At 37.9% G+C, this 20,957-nt stretch overlaps 1 protein-coding gene across 1 annotated transcript in view; it reads right to left on the bottom strand.

Annotated features, from left to right (window-relative positions):
• The window catches only part of LOC121320405 (melatonin receptor type 1A-A), a 31,036-nt gene extending 10,621 nt beyond the window's left edge, over positions 1-20,415 (bottom strand). The window contains exon 1 of the mRNA XM_041258702.1: positions 20,084-20,415. Within this exon, the coding sequence (XP_041114636.1) occupies positions 20,084-20,270 (187 nt within the window). The 5' untranslated portion in view covers positions 20,271-20,415. The remainder of the gene's footprint in view (positions 1-20,083) is intronic.
• Between the last annotated feature and the right edge of the window lie 542 nt (positions 20,416-20,957).

The raw sequence follows: 20,957 nt of genomic DNA, 5'->3' as shown, positions 1-20,957 counted from the left end.
TAATAATAAAACATTATGTTTGTCGTTGTTATACAAAAATCATATAAATTATTTAATTATATCCAATATGCTACAGAAGAGAAAATTCCTAATTTAAGTAGTACCGATTCCAGTGGTAATGTTAACAAACTAATAGGAGGAACCAAATGTTAGAAAAAAACAAAATGGTGGTGATGATCTTCTCTGCCCTGGAGCACCTCTTACAAAAGAACAGTCTGTTTATGCTGATGTCATACGTTTTCAGACACAGTCTGACTGGAAAAGCTCTTGAACATCTACTTAAATTGTTTAATGAGCATTTCCCAGGATTAGCACCAACAACAAAGTATCTTTTTCAAAGAGCCTATGGAGAGTTTGGACATTATGAACCACATTTTGACTTTGTTCAAAATACTTGGGAACCAGGCAACATTATCTAACACAATGTAGTAAATGTAAATCTGATTTTGATGCAAATTTAAATTTGAATAGTGGCTGTTTTTTTCTCGTGTTGAGTTTATCCTCTCATATTAAAGACCTTCTGGAGTATCATAATTTCAATCTGTCCAAAGAAGTGAGCGTGGAGGGTGTGCTTAGTGATATACAATATGGAGAAGAATACCAGAAGTTAGTTCACAGTGGAGAGTTGGAGGAGGATGATCTGACCTTGCTCTGGAACCGTGAAGGAATCCCAGTTTTCAGAAGTTAAAAATACCAGATTTGGCCAATACAGTGTCAGGTAATTGAGCTAGAGCCATATGAGCGCAAGAGGAACATTTTTGTGCCATGTCTATGGTTTGGACTAAAAAAAACAAAACAAATATGTTTACACTTTTAACTCCCTGTGTGACTGAGGCTGTCATTGGAAACAAATGGCATCAAGTTGAAAGACACACAAAGTAGGGAACATCTATCAATAGTGTATTTACTGCTTTGTAGCTCTGATTCTGTTGCCTGGCCACTTCTCAGAAATACAAAACAGTTCAATGGTGTGTACGGTTGTAGTTTTTATTACCACAAAGGAGGAGGTCCATATCCTTCTAGCAGACCAGAGCCTACCCTTAGAACAGAGGAAGAGCATTATAACCATGCAATGTCAGTTACACCGAAAGAGGCAGTATGTGGGGTTAAGGGTCCATCTGCATTAATGAAGCTTGACAAGTTCCAGATCATTAATGGCTTTGTACCAGAGTATCAGCAGAGTCTGCCTAGGTGTAACTAGACAATTAACTAGTCGATGGTTTGATTCTTGTGATCATGAAAATGAGTGGTACATAGGAACTAAAACTGAACTGATTAACCAGAAGTTGGCAGCAATTCAACCCCCTGTAGAGGTGACTTGAACACTGGATCAAAAATTCTGGAAGGCCTCTGAATGGAGAGCTTTCTTTTTGTTTTATGCATTGCCTGTGTTAGATGTTAGATGTTAATTTTTTGTCCAAAAAATTCTGGAATTATCTTTTCCTTTTAGTTTATGTTATCTACTGTATGTTCTTTTTCAAGAAAATGTAAAACTGTGTGATGTGGACTTTGCAGAATTAGAGCTAAAAAAGTCTGTGATTGAATTCCAGAGATTGTATGGAACTGAACATGTGACATTTAATGTCACTTGTTAACACACATTCTGTCAAATGTTAGAAATTCATTTCATTTCAATTTCATTTGAATAATTTATCGGAACGCTTTTGAAGCATGTCAATGGTACTACACATGTACCAGTGCAGATTATTAAGTGATTCTTAATGTGGAGAAGTTTACCACAGCAGGCTCAAACAATGCATGACAAATGCCAGTGAGAATGTGCCACAGTTCTACTGTGAACTACAGAACTACAGTACAGAAACTGCAAATTCTGAACGTTTAAATGAAAATGTAAGAGTCTTTGGTCTTTCTGCAGCACAACACAATATCTCTGTCCTGCATAAACTTACAATTGAGCAGTTATTGATGTTAGAATTGTTTCATTGTGAGTGGCATGCTGTTTCATTTTAGTTCCTACCAGAGGATCAAAAAAAGAAACCACTCGATTGTGGAGTAAACGGATGGGTTTTCCGATGATATGGGTTGGTTTTACTATGTAACCTTGATGAGTTATAAAACTATAATTTTGAAAGAAATTAAGGGAAGAAAGTAATTATAATGTAAAGACTAAACGATTTTAAATTGTTTTGTTTTAGTAAACCATGAGTAATCCCAGTGTTCTTAAAACAGGACCAGATTACTTTAAGTGCAAAAATACAATTCTTATCCTTTTTTTGGTTTTCCATCCATCCATCCATCATCGTTAACTGCTTAATACTTTACAGGGTCGCGGTGAGCCGGAGCCTAACCCAGCAGACACAGGGCGCAAGGCAGGACTACACCCTGGACGGGAAGCCAGTCTATCACAGTCTACCCTTTTATCTACTTTGTTATAATAAATTATTTATTACAAATGAAACTTAAGTAAGACATACTTTTATTACAGCTTTATGTAATTCCTTTAGAAAAAAAATGAGTTAGTTTCACTAATAAATTATATTCTGAAATTATTTTCAAATAAAACAAGGCAAAGGTAAAGAATCATTTAAGTATAATAAAATATTTAAAAAATAGTCAACATAATGTAAGTATATTAAAAATACACTATTAGAACATACATTTAAGTGTACTTTGTGTACTAAAAGTACAAAATTAGTAAATAATATTCAAGTATACTTTAGATTAGTATATTAGAAGTACATCTAGTATACTTTCAGTATATTTAAAGTGTACAGAAGTGTACTATTTTTTCACAAGGGTGTCAGTGGACTAGAGCGGCCATTTTGAAAACAGCTTTGAAACAGATTTAAAAGTTATAAGTGTAAAACGTTGTCAGGATGTTAACAATGAAAAGAAAAATTACAGTTACATTATTTAAACAGTTGTAGCAACACGTGGGGGCATGTAACGTTATATTTTTCGGAACCCTGATACTCTTTAAAGTGATCATATTACCAACATAGGACAATATACTGAGTCCTTATTACTTTGTAAACATCTAATATGTGGTCACTGTTTAGTTTATTTTAATTATTTAAGCACTCGAATGTGAAGAGGGCTTTACGATCAGGTGAGGCTCACCACGTGCATTTAAATGCCCAAGATGACAGCGAGGGCATTTAACATAATGAGAAGGCCCTACCAGATGGTACAGCCCTCTTCTGAGGGTTCTATTGCTGTTAGAAAATGTCTGATTTAAAATAAACAAAAAAAACATTTAAAGTTAATTTGTTCATGATTTTATGCAGCACTGTTTTTTGTTGCTAATGAATACAAACATCTTCCTCAATATTCAATGAGTAATGTGGTTTGCTCAGAATTGTGGTGCAGTAGCGCTTAATTTGTGCCATGGCTTTACCGGGGCACAGCCTGGTGCGTTTAGGCTGGTGCATGCTGTCTTAGCTTTTCAGTCAGGCATAAAGATGTGTGCACTAACGATAGAGACAGTCTGGTGCCAGGGATGTTCGTGTACCATTTTGTTAGGCAGCCGAGTGGCGTGTTAGCGATGGTGTTGCGACAGGAGAGCAATCCTGGGTAAAGGTGTACGGGTCTATAGCAGAATATATCTAGAGGCTAAAAAATAAACGTGAAGTCTCTGAAATTACGGTTCTTAAGGACGGGTACTGTCACTGCTTGCACCCCGGCACCTCTCTCAGTACAAATTAAGCACTGGGCTTCATTATCCTAGCCGTGAACTGTGTTGCATCGTGGGTATTTCCAATAGCCTAAATAATACCTCAATACTAAAGAATACAATAAGCTGTTCTTCAATTCAGGTACCTCATGCACAAAAGTGAATATGGTTTGTGAACATGTAAAAGAAAGAAAATCCTGGCAACTCTTTATTTTCTAACTAGGACTTGAGTGCAGTTTCATGTATTTGTGCACAGTTCAGTGTTTAAGTGACAGTTTGATCCTAAAATGTATTAGTGAAATGAACAAGTACAAAAAAGTTTCTAATTTAAAATATCTAGTAGCCTACATGTGTTAATGCTGATTGTGTTGATCAGTAACTGGATCACAGTGTGTTCATGAAGTTTATTTAAAGCCTCCTGACTTTGTTAGAGAAGAGAGCACACTGCCTGTGTTATTATATGCTGAATAAAATTGTTGAAAGTAATCAGTCTGCATCCTGTTGTTTAATTTCTAAAATACTGCATGTATTGTACATATTTTCCAGTGGATTGATTTGGAACAGCTATAAACAGTTTGAGAGATAACATGTGAGGTCCTTTACCAGATTCAGGACCTCATATTGACCAATCGGGTTAAAGGCAATCACTGATTCATTTTCTAATTGCAATTATGTTTTGTTTTGTTTTTTTTTAGCTAAATTTTGAATGTTACAGATAAGGACTAAGGAGCATGTGAACTGATTATGACATTTATGTTTTTAGTTTATATTCCCAACAGCCTGTCAAGGTTCTTGCCATTTTAGCATCTCAATTCCCACAAGACTAAACTGTTTTTGGAAGGTTCCCAATAGTTTTTCATTCAGCACTCAAAGTTCTATTTATTATTATTACATGTATTAGCTTCTGTTTATTTTTTTAAAAATATGCACTTCATTTGCCATTTGTGTACCCTTTAACCTTGTATCCTTTTATAAGAGGTTTCTATATAAACAAATCAGCAAGTCAAGAGCAACAGCTGTTGTCACTGGTGCATATGTTAGTGACAAACAGTTATATAAGTTTATATATATATATATATATATATATATATATATATATATATATATATATATATATATATATATATATATATGTATTTCCTTGTTACACAAGCACCCCTATTCCTGAAATCCAACCCCATTTATACTACTCTACTCAAGCTCTTGTAAGCGACCAGTGAAATATATATATATAATATATATAATATATATATATATATATATATATATATACATACACATACACACACACACACACACAACATTTGTGATTATATATATATATATATATTTCACTGGTCGCTTACAAGAGCTTGAGTAGAGTAGTATAAATGGGGTTGGATTTCAGGAATAGGGGTGCTTGTGTAACAAAGAAATACATAGAGCTGGACAGCTTGAGAAGAAAATAACTGGGCAAGACGTATGGTGTAAAACACTTTGAACTCTCATATCTCACCGGTTCTGGCCGCATACGCAGCGCTGAGCGGCTATTGAGAATGAGAGACATAACAAATAAAGACAAAGCTCTCAGTCCAGGTCGTTAGCCAGGCGGCGTCTCTTAGCTGCTGGTTGAACAACGAGAATGAGAAGACAAACATAAAGACACTCTCGATGAGAGACATAAAAGACACAGGGATAGATCCGTCATTACTCAGTGCAGCATCCTTAGGCAGCATGGCTGGCAGCTGGGCGAAGTGGAGAGTTAGGATAAAGTGTCTCGGGTCCGTGTTGGAGAGACGAAAATAGAGAACCCCCCCCTTGGCGGGGCCCAGCTCGGCAGGTGGGGTCTTGGCCAACCAGAAGGGGCAGAAAGGTGCTTGGACCTGAAAAGAAACTAGGGAGACGGGATAGCAAGGTTGTGGCATACTAACAAAGGACTTTTGAGTTGCTGCAATGTCTGAAGGGGAGGATCTGATGTACAACCCGACTGCTGAAGAGGACCAACCGCCCATGTTTTTATCAGGTACTGATTGATTCCTGCTCGTGCTGCGGATGTGGCTGCTCCGATCCAGAAAGAGTGAGAGGAGTAGAGACTTGAGAATAACCCAGTCCGAGTCAGGAGGGAGTTGAGGTGATAGAAAAACCAATGTCTTGTAATGATTATTCTTGAGGAGTCAATAAAAAGAGGATCTGTAGGAAGACAGGAAATCCTGGAGGCGAGGTATTTGGTTAGCGCGGAACTAGGACAGAGAGAAGAGTCAATTTTTGAGAACTGAAAGTACTGACCCTTATGAAGCTGATCTGTTTTGGAAGATCTGATAAAGAGAATGTAATGTCCCCCAGGAATTTGGGTGAGGTCAGAGCACCTCAATCCTAAGGCTGGGAAACTTGAGGATGTTGGCACAGAGAACTCTGAGCAGCAAAGGAATCCGAAAAAAGCAGCTAAGCAGTGCTTCCATAACGATGTCATTGAAAGGAGTGAAGCAACTACGGCGAAGGATGGAGATTAAAAGAAGAAGAATGTCCGAAGAAATGGGCTGTCTAGAAGTGGAGGAAGGAGAGAGGCTCTTCTCCATGCCTCGGATTGTCAGGCGAACCTCAGATATGGAAATGAGAGGGGGAGAAGGAATGGACTGAAGGCGAAACTGATACTGAATGCCTGATATGTAGTTTCTGATGGAGGAAGGATCGAGGTTGTGAGAGGGTGGAGTGAGAGATCCGATTCTGGGCACAGAAGGAGGTGAAGGAGGACCAGGCAGTAGAGTAAGCTGAGCATGTAGATGGGGCTAAAGCGCTCTCCATAAAACAGCGGGCAGACTGGAGGAGACCAGAGAGAGGAATTTAGATGAATATTAACTGGCTGAATGGAGGCACCTGCTGCGGGTTGGGATCTGCTTTTGGAACTAGGCTGTGGAACCATGGGACCTGCAGACGAGATAAAGCGTCAGCAGCGTTATTAAAGGTACCAGGTACGTGGCGGACCTGAATAATGACGTTATTGGTCACTGAGAGGAGTTATCACTGAAGAATACCATTGATTTTTTGGGCCACAGGTGGCTTCAGAGCAGGGAGCTGACTACTATAGGATAAAGTTCCAAAAGGGGGGAAGATTTCAACTGAGGAGACAGGGAATGAATTTCCTGGGGCCAGGGACTTGAAAACCATTGTGAGCCAAAGAATCCTCCAAACCCTGTGTGCGAGGCATCTGTAAACAGGAGCATGTCCGGAGCTGATATGGAGAAAACAGAGAAAGTCTATTTCAGTGGTTAAGGAGGATGGACCACGACTCAATGTCTTTCCTGGCTTCATCTGGGATGATGATGGAGGCATCGAGAGACTTCGTAGTGGTAGAAAGAGCGAGCAGACGGGAGATGAAAGTGCGACCTTGCGAAATGATGCGAATTGCAAAATTGAAATGGCCCAAACGAGAGAGAAGGCTACGTTTTGAAATGGAGCTTGAGCTCTGGAGGAAATAATCAACGTTAGACATATAACTTCCAAGGACAGCTCATTGAATGGACAGGAGCAGCTATTTCTGAGGGTAAAGATTATAGAGTGAAGGATATCTATTGATATAGGGAGCCGAAAAGGAGCAGCAGGAGGGCTCTTGAGGATCGCACTGATTGGTGCTTTTGAAGAACCTTATTCCGGATTTGCTTTGAATGCTCCTTCATCTTCGTGATGTAGTTTTTGTTAGGAAATGTACTAACCAATTGTGCGACCTCCCAGAGACAGGTGTATTTAACCTGAAATCAGGTTAAACACCTTAATTGCACACATGTGGACTCCATTCAACTAATTATGTAACTTCTAAAGACAATTGGTTGCACCAGATCTTATTTAGGTGTGCCATAGCACAGGGGGTGAATACTTATGCAATCAATTGTTTTCTGTTTTACATTTGTAATTACAAGGAAAGTTCCGGGGACACTGGGAGCAGTGTTCCAAAACTGGGAATGTCTCATCTAAAACGGGCTGTCTGGTCACTTTAAATATGTTGTATATAAATAAATACATAATTATTGAGTAGGCAGTGCCTCCTCTGCCTCCTCCAACGAGTCGCCACTGGTCTTTGGTTAAGTCAAAGAAATTCAATTGCACCACAATACTCCACTGATTCTCTATGAATACTTTCGTCATGTGCGCGCAAAGGGATAAGGTTATAAAGAGGTTTTTCTATTGAGTCAATGGAGTGGTGTAGGATTGAGCTGCTTTGAGCTAATTTTATTGACGTCTTGACGAAAAACATAACCCATGTTAATAATGACTTACCGTATCTGATGTGAAAAATTCACCTTTTCTGAGATTCACACAGTAAATGGAATTGTAAAATGTGGATTTATTAGTATATATTCATTTTACATGTTTTGTTTTATCCATTAATTAGAATTTCACTTTGATTGTTTACTACTGTAACTTTTCTGTAAATACTAAAAAAATAAAATAAAATTAACAAAACAAAGACCCTTACTAATTGATTACCGTTTTGCTTAGTATATTGTATCCATACGGTGACCAGAGCTTTAAGTCCTTAAACTGGGACAGTATGGAAATATTGTGAATAACTTTCCACCGTTCTCTCTCTCTTTCTCTATTTCTATCTCTAGGCTAGCCTCCAGTGTCCAATCTGCAAAACAGGCATTTCCTGTATGAAAACATTATATATCTCAATATTTCTATTTATTAAATGGTTACTTCATAGAGTCATTTTTATAACGTTGTTGTTTGTTTGGCAGGGAAGGAGTTAAAAACCTTTCCTGCCAGAAATACTCGTATGGAATGTGTCTGCCTTCAAACTGGCTAATTAATTGCCAATTTGAGGACAGCGACATCAATATAAACAGCTGCCGGAAAGGGGTTGGTTCGTTTTGTTCTTGTGTACTGTAAAGTTACGTGTCGTGCTGGAAGGAGATTGGTGAGAGAACAAGAACTTTCGGGAGTTAAGCATTTAGTTTGTTTGTCTGTTTGCCTGTTGTGTTTATCCAGGCCACTGCTGACATCTTGGGAACTGACGCTCTTGAGCCAGTACTGCACCCAAACTCTCCAGCGCTAGAAGCACTTGCACAGGAACCCAGCATGTCCCTTCTGCACTCTGCCCTGTCTGGAACTGTCGCTATCAAGCCAATACCCAAACCCGGGAAGCAGGACTATCAACTGCACCTGCACCCAAGCACTGCACTCCGTTTCACGATCTACACTTCACCCCTGGATTTCACTGGACTGTACATCCTGTTTTTGGGTTTGTTTACTTTGGCCACAGTACTGTTTGGTTTTGTGTGATTTCTAAAAGAACAAGCACATTGGCGATTCACCCCACAGTACTTTGCCTGTGTATTTCCTGGTCTGACGTCACCCACCCAGCCATCCTGTCACACTTGCCATTTTATACGACATGATATTTGTTTGTATATATATTTTTTTCCTATAGCAGTTTCTGCTTGGATTATTACAGTGTCATAATTAATAGATACTCGCCTCCACATATAGGAACACCTAACAGAACACTTCACTTAAGGGAACACCCTTGTGGTGAAACTGATTTCTCCCATTGTAAATGCTCCGGCTAAATGTACAGGAACTTTGCTTAAAAGAACACCCTCATGGCACCGACAGTGATTTGTTCACAATGGAGATACAGTACTGTTTTGCCAAAAAAAGCGACTTATCATCACAAGAGTGTCTTGAGGGGCACTGATTGGTTTATTAAATCTTCCCAGAACCACTGTCATATCATTGAAGTTTTTTGTATTCTGATTTCCACAAGTGCACCGCATTGCTACAAAATGGTATGTAAACAAACGGCAAAATGCGCCTCTGTTTTTCTTGCTACACAAAGTTGGAAATTGTTTGAGCTCTTGAAAAAAAACAGTATCAGACACAAGTCGCCGAGCAATTTGGTGTTCACCCTTCTGATAAATAATGTGAATGTTTTGTATATTGCTGCTGCATTTTGTAAACGTGTGTAGGGGTGCTGTGTTAATTTAGTTTGCCAGTTAGTTATTAACGTTCAGTTAACCCTAAGTAACTCCCTTTATTTTTGCCTCTGCCATTGTGATAGCCCGAAATACACCCAACAGCTAATTTCATAGTACATAGCGATTTAAACTTTTTAACTGTGTTATTTTGCTTTAGTTTTATTAACTTTAGTTTATCAGTTACTTTATTATTATTAACATACACTTGCCTATTGTTTTGCTTTTACTTATTCAGTTAATTTCTTATGTTGATGCACTTGCGTCATGACAAGTAATACATATGTATTTATTTATTTATTGATTGAATCATAATGTCTTGTGGCTAACTCCGTCTCAGTGAACACCTTGCTTGCTTCCTGAGGGGTGTTCTTTTAGCCAGAGACTACTGTACTAGAAAAAATGTTTCAGCCACTTTCTACTATTAAACTATTACTTTTAAAGGTGATGAAATGTGTTAAATATCCTATATTTTGACTGTGTGCAATAATGAGGCCCACTGCATCACTCATATCCCGACCTTTCACAGATAATCGGCTTTTTTAGTTTTGTTTAGAAGCCGCTCTGTTTGAAGAAACAGGAATTCCCTTCTGAAGTAATTGCTATGGTAAATAGCAGTCCAGGTAGGCAACCACTCTAAGTTTCTCTGAATAGTTGTGTTTCCAAATTCCCTATTTACATGCGGTAAGCTGACAGGTATCACTTAAAACAGAAAGTAACCTGTTAAAAATGTGTTTCCTGATGAAATTGCCTGCCTATTCAATTATTTTCATTGATGTTTTTCGATACCAATCAATGATTATGAGAAAGCGTCTTCTGATAATCTGAATTAGACAACTACAGATTTTACGAAGGCTAATTTATTTGCTGATCTTGGCTGGAGTTTATTTTTTTGAGTTAACAGCATAGGCTGAGACATGGCTCAAACTGTAGCAATGAAATTGTATTCCTTTTGTGATCAAATGAAATGTTGCCATTTCTTTACTTACGAAAGAAACACTATTTAATCTTCCTTAATATAAGCATTAGCCTTTGTAAAATGCAGATATGTTTTCAGTACCAATCAATTATCACTGATTGGTACTGAAAAACATATCATTGATTGGTATTGGAAAACTGCACAAACATTGCAGGAAATGTCATCACACAATTAACAAGTTCCTTTCTGTTTTAAGTGAAACATGTTAAAAAGGAGCTTTGGATATAAAATTATTTGGAGAAGCTTAAAGGGACTGACCCCACCCGCAGCCACTCAGTAATTCGAGCCCTGACAGTTGCCTCTATTGCTGAAGGAAAAACATATACTTTTATCAATATGTTGTTTTACTTCTATTAAAGTAATAGCTGTGATCAAGTAAAACACTGTCTGTTTTTTCTTAAACTTTGCAGGATAAAATATACTACTTCTATAATACATTTAACAAATAAATAAAAATAAGAGGTCAGAAAATTAAATAAAGCTGTATCCTGCCACTAAGGTAGCTTATTTAGATATTTTTTTATAAAGAAGAAAAGTCAAATTAAATGAGGACGGGATTCTTTTTTATTGTTTGAAACTCTTTATATCATATACAGTCGTCTTACTCAACTGTCAATGTAAATACAATTTTTAAATAAATTTAACGGGCACATGAAGATCTGAAACTGTTGTATTTCATTATTGCTTAAAACAATATAAAATGTATACGTAAATAAATAAAAAAAAAGAAAAAAGAAATTGTTCTGAAACTTTTAAAATATTTTTACAACATGAATTTCACAAATTGTGAAAATAACTATTTCACAAATAATGTTTTTTTAGAGGATAAAAGTCAATATGGTGAACATCAACATACTTATTTTAATAGAAAATGTTTCTGAATACTTATGTCACATTTTACAGCCCCTGTTGTTGTGATGGATTATCTTAATTCACAAAGTGTTCAAACCACAACAAGCTTCAGTGCACTGCGTTGTAAACGTGACACGCTGATGTGACATGACAGCGTTGATTTCTGCAATTGTCGCCCATAGCTACACATGAAGCAAAGTCGTCTGCACGCAGATCTACAAATATCATGAATGAAGGGAATAATTCCAACACAATACAATAGTACCTGTATAAGCTGTTAATGTTAGACTACCTTAGTCTAACCTCTTCAGAAAGAGAGCGTGATAATTCAGACGAGGATAGCCGCCAGTTCATTTTAGCAACATGGATAAAACCACCCGCAGTTCTGATTGGTTGCAAATATGAACGTTGACAGTTTAGTAATTTATAATGAATGTGTTAACCGAGATGTTCTTGAGGTATTATTATTATTTTCAAAATACCATTTTTTTTTCCTAATATTACCTGAGAACACTGAAGGTCTGGACACACATGAAAGGTGCGGTACCACACGGTCCTGGGCGGCATTTTTCCCTGCATATGGCTACCCATGTATTCCTATGAGTTAACACAGTCAAGATAAAATAGCATAAAAACAACTCTGATGCAAAATATCACTTCACCCAGCAATATTTGCCACATTGGCTCTGCATCCGATATCACATAGAGTGAAACCTGCAGCTTTGAGAAGCAAGGAGGAACAGCTTATACACAGCGCAATGTTGAAAGGTATGTCATACGTGTGTATCTACCAGCAGAGTGGTGCAGTATGGAAGACCATCAGGGTAAAAAACACATATCTAGTACACATATTGATTTGGACCAATCAGAGTGCATAAAATAGTATGCATTCTAAATAAATGTAAATTAACTACACATTGTTTTACGTAATGGTTGGTCATTTTACAGTAGTGCCTAGTCATACTGACATCGTCACTTGCAATGCCTTCATATTCACATAATTAAAAGAGAAGCCAATCACCTTCGAGAAAACCATGTTAAGCATAAGGAAATTGGAAAATACAGTGGCGAGAGATTTTCTTCTATCATGCAAATATAGATTTGCTGAGTGCTACTGATTTAGGGTTACCAGGCATCTCAGGAACACTGGAATTGTCAGTTTTCAGCCTGGATTTTTTATCCAGGGGGCCATTTCCCAATAATGGTAGTACTTGGTATTTGAAGATGATTTTACTATTAACTGCAGCGGCTTTCGATAAATCTTTACGTTCATTTATATATGAATCAGTGATTTGAAATCCTGGCCTGTGATTGGTTAAAAACTCATCATAGGGGGAAACATAGATTGAACTACTGCCCTAACATCCTTACACCACCAGTCAATAGTCTACATCTGTCATGTGATTGGTTCACATCACTGTCAGTCCCGCCCCTTTTTCAAAGGAATGCCTTTCTCCCCTCCACTTTTCACAAGAAAAAATGGCTGAACACCAATTTTGTGGGTTAACAGAACATGAATTACAAAACATACTACAAAATAAAGGTGCACCAAAACACTAAAATAGTGATTAAAACACCACTCACTGTTTTTTAACTTTCTGAAATTCAAACAAATTAAAATCGATGGAAACAAATATGATGGGCGAGATATAAACTACTAGTCACGGCGCTAGTACTAGTGCAGGAGTAGCCGTGCTTTTTAAACCCAGCCTGGGGGCAGTTTTACTAGATATGGATGAAATCCAGAAAGGGAGGATTTTAAAAGTAAGAGCTAGGCTGGGCAGTACAGTGTATGTTTTTATTAATATTTATGCCCCCAATAGAGGGGGGGAATGAATTTTATTTTTTAAGAAATTAAAGCAAGCTCTTTTTAATATTAATAATAATGATGTGGTGGTAGTAGGAGGAGATTTTAATTGTACTGTTAATTTTAATATTGATAGAAATAATGATGAACCACACCCTCAGTCCTCCAGAGAGTTGGCTGCATTGTTAGAGTCCAGTGACCTGGTTGACATATGGAGATGCCTGCACCCCAGTTCAAGACAATACACCTGGTCTCAGTATCACACAGACTGTGTATATAGAGCAAGACTAGACCGGTTTTATACTTCTAAAAAACGATTTAAATAAATTTATCACAGCAAGAATCATCCCCAGTAGTCTCTCTGACCACCACTGTCTATTAATTACAGTAATAATTCAATCAGAACCCCACAGAGCATCTTACTGGCATTTCAATGTAAAATTATTACAAGATGTAAAATTTAAGCAACAATTCAAACTTTTTTGGATAATTTGGAAAAAAGAAAAAGCACAATATAAAGATTTAAGACAGTGGTGGGACATTGGCAAAATACAAATCAAATGTTTTTGTCAACAATATACTATAAATGCAACCAGGTCACTGAACACAGCCGTGAGAGAACTGGAGTCCAAAATCCTCCTCCTAGAGGAAAGTTTAAATTCAGAATTTAAAGAACAGACTCTGGAGAACCTAAAAGAGCAGAAAATCGCGCTGGGGAGCTTGCTGAAGGAAAGAGTGAAGGGGGTGATTGTGCGTTCCAGATTCATGGAGTTGAGAGACATGGATGCCCCCACTAGTTTCTTCTTCAACCTGGAGAGGAAGAGAGTGGACAGTAGACAGCTGTGTTGTGTCAGGACTCCTGGTAGGAAGGAACTTTATAATAAAGAACTGTGCAACATAGAGGACACTGAGCGGCTGCTCCAGGGGTTACCCAGCCTCAGTGAGAAGGAGCAGATTCAGCTGGACGCACCGCTGACCCACCAGGAGATGACCGCCGCTGTCAAGCAGCTCTCCAGCGGAAAGGTTCCCGGGATCGATGGACTGCCAGCAGAATTTTATAATAATTTCTGGGATATAATGGGGGAGGATTTGCTCCAGGTTCTGAGAGAGAGCCTCAGCCACAAGGAACTGCCTCTTAGCTGCCGTAGGGCAGTGGTTACACTGCTGCCCAAGAAGGGAGACCTTTGCCAGCTTAAAAATTGGAGACCTGTGTCAATTTTATGTTCTGATTTAAAGATTTTGTCCAAAACAATCGCTAATAGATTAAAAAGAGTTATTGGAACTGTAATACATATGGATCAAACATATTGTATACCGGGTCGCTCTATTTTTGATAACTTGTTTTTTATTCGAGATTTTTTAACTGTAAGTGATATTTGTGATTTTAATGTAGGAATGGTCTCCCTGGATCAAGAGAAGGCTTTCGACAGAGTCGACCACACCTACCTCTTTCATACACTGGAAGCCTTTGGGTTCGGTCCTGGTTTTATTTCTTATATTCGGCTTTTATATTCCAACATTTTTAGTATTTTAAAGATCAACAATGGGCTGAGTCAGCCCTTCCCAGTGTGCAGGGGTATGGCAGGGCTGTGCCCTGTCTGGTTTGCTGTATTCACTGGTTATAGAGCCCCTGCTGCACCTGCTGAGGGTCAGGCTATCTGGATGGACAGTGCCCTCCTCGCCCTCCACACCCTCCTCTGCCACAGTGAAGGTGTCTGCCTACGCAGACGATGTGACTGTGTTTGTGAGTGGGGATGCAGATGTCCAAGCGCTGCAGCAGACTCTAAATGAGTTCCAGAGAGCATCTTCTGCCAGAGTAAACTGGGCAAAATGTGACACCTTCCTGTCAGGCAGCTGGGATGAGGGCACCCCTCCTTTCCTGCCTGAGGGGCTGAAATGGAACAGAACAGGTATTAAAGTGTTGGGGGTGCACCTCGGAACAGAAAACTACATGAAAAAGAACTGGGAGGGTTTGTTGGACAGGGTGAGGGGGCGGCTGCAGAGGTGGAAGGGACTGCTGGCTCAACTGTCCTTCAAGGGCCGGGTGCTTGTTATTAATAATCTGGTGGCCTCTAGCTTGTGGCACAAGCTGGTATGCCTGGACCCACCCCAGGGCCTGGTGAAGGAGATCCAGAGAGTGTTGCTGGAGTTCTTTTGGAGCGGGAGACACAGTTTGAGGCCGGCAGTCCTCTACCTCCCTAGTGATGAGGGGGGGCAGGGGCTAGTCAGCATTGCCAGCAGGGTGGCAGCCTTCAGACTGCAGGCGGTTCAGAGACTCCTGTACACTGAGGAGGAGGCTCATTGGAAGAGGCTGGCCTGTTTCCTTCTCAATAGATTTGGGGGGCTGGGGTTAGGAAAACACCTGTTTTTAATTGAGAACACCAGTTTTAGTAAAGCAGGACTTCCTCCTTTTTATCAAAGTATTTTAAAAGCCTGGCAGCTGGTGAGGGTGGAAAGGGATGTGGAGTCCTTGACAGGGCAGGACCTGTTTGAGGAGCCCCTATTTTTTAATCCACTCTTTCCAGTTAAGTTCCTCCAGTCGATGACGCTCTGTGCCAGTTTTTTAAAAGCAGGTGTAACCAGGATGGTCCACCTGTTAAACCTTGAGCTCTCCTGCTGGCTAACTGCCTCCCAGCTAACTGCACAGCTAGGCTGGCACTCAGAGAGGCTTGCAGAAAGACTGATGGGTGAGTTGAGGGGCTGCCTCTCCCCGCGGCTCAAGGCAGTCCTGAGGGAGGAGTTGTCCAGAGGCACAGAGCAGAGACAGCTTTCCTTATTTCCAGGGATGATCGTGTCACCAGCAGTAGGTGAGGAAGGTGAGGGCGGTGGAGAGAATGGAGGGACTTTGCTTAAATTGCAGAATGTGGAGGAAATTATCTTTCACACAATGAATGGAAAACATATATACAAATTGTGTGTTAAAGCCACAGAGTATAGTAGGCTAAGGGGTCTGGTAGACTCTAAGTGGCGAGCTTACTTGGCTGTAGAGGAGGGGCACAGGCCGGTGTGGAGGGTGCTGTACAAGCCGCCTCTCACCAAGAGAGTGGGGGACCTGCAGTGGAAGATTCTACACTGCATTGTGTCCACAGGCAGGTTTCTCCATAGAGTGGACCCCAGCATCAGTGAGCAGTGCACTTTTTGCTCAGCAGAGGAAACTCTCTTTCATGCCTACAGTGAGTGTGAGAGGCTGCGGCCACTTTTTAATTTACTGCAGGGAATCCTGAATAATTTAGGGGTCGTTTTTAGTAAGGAGCTTTTTATTTTTGGGGTTCTATACAGTTTTAAAATGAAAAACAGGTGTGTTCTTATTAATTTTTTAATTGGACAGGCAAAATTGGCTATTTTAAAGACAAGGAAAAATCAACTCTCTGGTTCTGGACTGACCAGTTTAGTGGTTCAGTTCAGGGTGCTCGTGGTCAGCCAGATCAGAGTAGAGTTTGAGTATTTTAAACTGGTCAGTAACCTGGAGGACTTTCAGGAGAGGTGGTGTGTGGGAGACACCTTGTGTGCTGTGAGTGAGGAGGGGGAGCTCCAGTTTTTGTTCTAATTTTATTTAATTTTTGTTTTACAGTGTTTTATTTTGGCTTTTATCTGTTTTCAACAAAGAAAAAAACACTGTTTAATATTGATTTTTTAATGATCCTTTTATTTTGTTTAAAGTCTGTTTTTAAGGAGAACACGGTGTATTTTAGGATTTTTTAAATTTTGCTCAGGCAGTAGGAATCTTAACTTTTGTTGTGTTTTACCTTTATTTGAATTTTAATGGATTTTATTTGGAATATTTAAATAAAGGATCTTAAAAGTCAAAAAGTCTCTCTCTCTCTCTCTCTCTCTCTCTCTCTCTCTCCTATAAAGAATTTTTTTTTTTAAAGCGTAAATACCACCACAAACATTTCAAGATTATCTCAGACCACTAAAGCAGACAACGGAAGCAGACGTTCAAGAGCTACTGGAGTTACGGTGATGTTCGAGAAACACTGCAGATTCAAAATGTTCATCTTACGATGGTCTTACGATGTTGGTTTGGTTCAGGTAGCTTGGTCGGAAACACTCAGATTGCAAAATGTTCCCGGTTTTGCTAGTATACATTTTTTTTAGTGTACCGTACAAAATTATCTGACTGTTTCAGTCACATGACAATAAAAAAGAACGCAATGAATTGTTACGATCTGCAATAATTAAACCTGATGTTTAACTTTTAAATTATGATTAGGTTATATACAGTTATTTTAACTGCTTTGCAAAATCACTAAATTGAAGAAGAAAAAATATGTCCAGATAAACCCTGTGTTGACTTCTTGAGACAGATGTTACCCAGAAGTTGCTTTTTTTAATTGGGTAATGTATTACACATATTATTTTCTTTAAATTAATTGATACTGATATCAGGAGGATCTAAGGAATCACTGGGAGTGGGTTACCATGAGAAAACTACACACTTGTAAGAACGTCCCCTGTAGACATTTGTATTAATTATGTTCCAAGTTCAGTGTGCGCTAGTTATTGGTGAGCCAATACAATAGATGGATACATGATTGCTGAACGCTATTGTGATCTTTTTTTTGATAAAATGGCGTTCTACAAGCAATCGTGGAATTGTATGGCAGTTAGCCACGTGTGTTCTAATATTCGTACACTGAATGTAGTGAAAGTGACTTGCTTCAAGAAACTAATGACAATCATAGCTATCAGAAAGCCCTGACCTGAACCTAATTTAACTGTCTTGTGTAGGTGTAGTGGAAAAGCAGCAATTAAAGCAAAAGGGGAGTCTACTCATGAAAACATTCTGACCACTAATTGGCCTGGCCCAATGACCCAATACTTGTTGGGGACTGCAAACTGACCAGTTCTTGCCTTTAATACAACAATAAAACATGTAATTTAATTACTAAAAACACATGTTTATGTATATTACACAACAAAATACGGTCAGGCGCTTCTTCAAATTCCCAAACACACTGTGTAGTGCATGGTGAACTGCTTCAGCCTACAACTAAGTTGTCTATTGCTAGCTTAACATTCTTGTTGTTAAAACTATATCTAGCAGGTACGCCTGTTGGATATTAATGCTTAAATGAATGCCTACTGTACGTTTCATAATAGGAGAAAAAAATATACTTTTTTATTTTTAGTAGTTGAACTGCAGAAAAAGTAAATATTTTTCTGTGATTTTAACTATGCCTAAACTATACAATAAAAAATACAAATACACATATTATAATGGAAAAACAGGACAGTACTGTCATTCAAAATTAAATGCTGCACTGTACATGTGAAACCAGCTGCCAAAAATAGCTTGGGGTATTTTGTAACAACTCAGCACTACTAATCTCTAGGGGAATAAAAGGATACGCTAAGTTTAATGAGTATTTCTCAAACTTAAAAGGCCAAAAACATATCACCCTGACTTACCAATTTAACTGAATACATTCATAATAGGATGGATCATAGGAAAGCATTTACACATTACAAAGACATCTGAAATGGTTCAGAAACTTTTTTTTTTTTGTTGTTGTTGTTGTTGAAAATGTAATCAGAATGAACAAATCAAATGTTTAGTACAATATCAACTGAAAGGAGAATAACACATTTCATCTTCATGGTTGCTGTACCTTATGGTTAATCTTAAAGTGAAGTATTTGCAACTCCTGCAAACCCTCACAGTAACCACTTCCTGCACCTTAGTTTTGTATACTGTATACTCTGTTTAATTGCGTGAAATCGGGGAGGGCGCCAGCAATATGGAGTATGCAATTACCCAAAGATATACGGATGTTAGTTCATAACTATATGCCCTATTTGTAACAAACTAACAGTATATTCTTATTACTTCAAAAATACATAAAGCACATTATATACAAACAGTATATATTTATTACTTTAGGATTATTGCATGCCAAATGATCATTCGGATATATCTCAAATTGCATATTTTGAAATAGTTAGATATCTGTAAATCGTTTGCAGTCAGATATTTTTAAATTAATTTGAAATATATGTAAATAAACCATTTTGAAGGTATTTTAATTTCAAACTGTGATATCTAGAAATTAAATAGATATCTAAAATTGATTTACAGATAGCTTTGAATAATTTTTGCCAGAATGGCATGTGTTACTTTAGGTCTGAATAAAGCACAATTCATGGTGTCAGTAGGTGCCTCAACGTCTTTTGATTTCCTAAATCAGTGTCGTTTTCTGGCTGGATTGCTGTTCTTCTCTCCATTTGTCAATAATTTTCTCCCTGTTCTTTTGAATTCGGAAAATTACGCTTGATCAACATCTAACAATTGTAATTGACTTCTGATATATAAATCAAGAAAAATGCTATTAGTTTTGCTTTTGTTAGCTTTCAGAATAGAAGACCGAAGTGCCTGATGTTATATTTAAATGTAAACAACTATGATAAAAAAAAAAAAAAAAAAAAAAACAAACAAACAAAAAAAAAAAACGCTATGCCGTAGGGTATATCCTACATTACACTTACATGTGATAATGATAGCAACGATATTTAGTATACCTTAACCGATATATATTATATATATATATATATATATATATATATATATATATATATATATATATATATATATATATATATATATATATATATATATATATATATATATACCCCACGATGCAGTTCTGTAAATTAAACAGTTTAAGTACATTACCCTCAAAGGTGCATTGTACAATGTTAAAAGCAAGTTATTTCCAATAACAGCCTTTAACTCAAGAAAGCGCTCTTTTCTTTGTCCAAATCTCGAAAAACTTAAATATGTAACACAGCAGCAGTGTCAATTCTGAATAAAATAGACCTTTTTTGATGCGTAGTTGAAATTATTTTCAATGTGTTCTTACCTGCATTCCTTAATTTCTTGTTCTTGTAAACTGAAAAAATGACTAAAAGATTGCCCAGAATATCTACCACAATTGTAAAGATCAAAAAGCTGCCCAAAGTGGTGGCTACCCAGGGAGGTCGATCCAAAGTGAGCTCCTGAGGGATCAGTAATGTGCTACTGTTCCGATGACTCCCATTAATTCTCATTTTACCTTTTCCCGTTACTTATTTTTCTCACTCAACAGAATAAATTGCAATTCTATATCCGTGTGTAATCTTGTATTTTTTTCAAATCAACACAGCAAGATGCTATTCTGTTATGTTCCTGAAGCCATGACACAAAAAAAGTCCTATGTTTGTCTGATAACTTCTCTGTCGAAGTGCACATGTGTAAAACGTCCACACTTTTATAGCTTTGTGACTGCCCATCACTTTGTTGTTATGTGACATCCAGCGCTAACTTCAGCCCTTTCCAAACATGTGATAAAATAAGTCGATGGAAGATGAAACGCTGCCCCTCTGTGGAAAAAACAGAAACGTGATGAAGCAGAAATTCTGTTTCTGAATCATGTTGTTTTGCTGCATCGCTATTCCATAAGTCTTGACCCATTCATGTCCATGGAAATGTGTTGTCAGTAATATTAATTAAGGATTGCATTAACTAATAAAGTCAAATTGTTTTGTTAATGATAATACATTTTAGAGATACACACAATACATGATGTACTATGTATAAGGTAAAATATTTGTCTAAATACAATTCATTGCCTGTAGCTAAAACATTTTTTGAAAAGCATTCATTTCCACTTGAAGGAAAACAACGAAATTTGCAATTTGCTAGAACCTTTTAATTCTTAAAAAAATACTGCTCAATTTATCTTAATGGCAACAACA

The sequence above is a fragment of the Polyodon spathula genome, chromosome 1 (assembly GCF_017654505.1).
Source record: "Polyodon spathula isolate WHYD16114869_AA chromosome 1, ASM1765450v1, whole genome shotgun sequence".
NCBI classification, from domain to species: domain Eukaryota; kingdom Metazoa; phylum Chordata; class Actinopteri; order Acipenseriformes; family Polyodontidae; genus Polyodon; species Polyodon spathula.
This window is presented reverse-complemented; position numbering and strand designations above follow the sequence as displayed.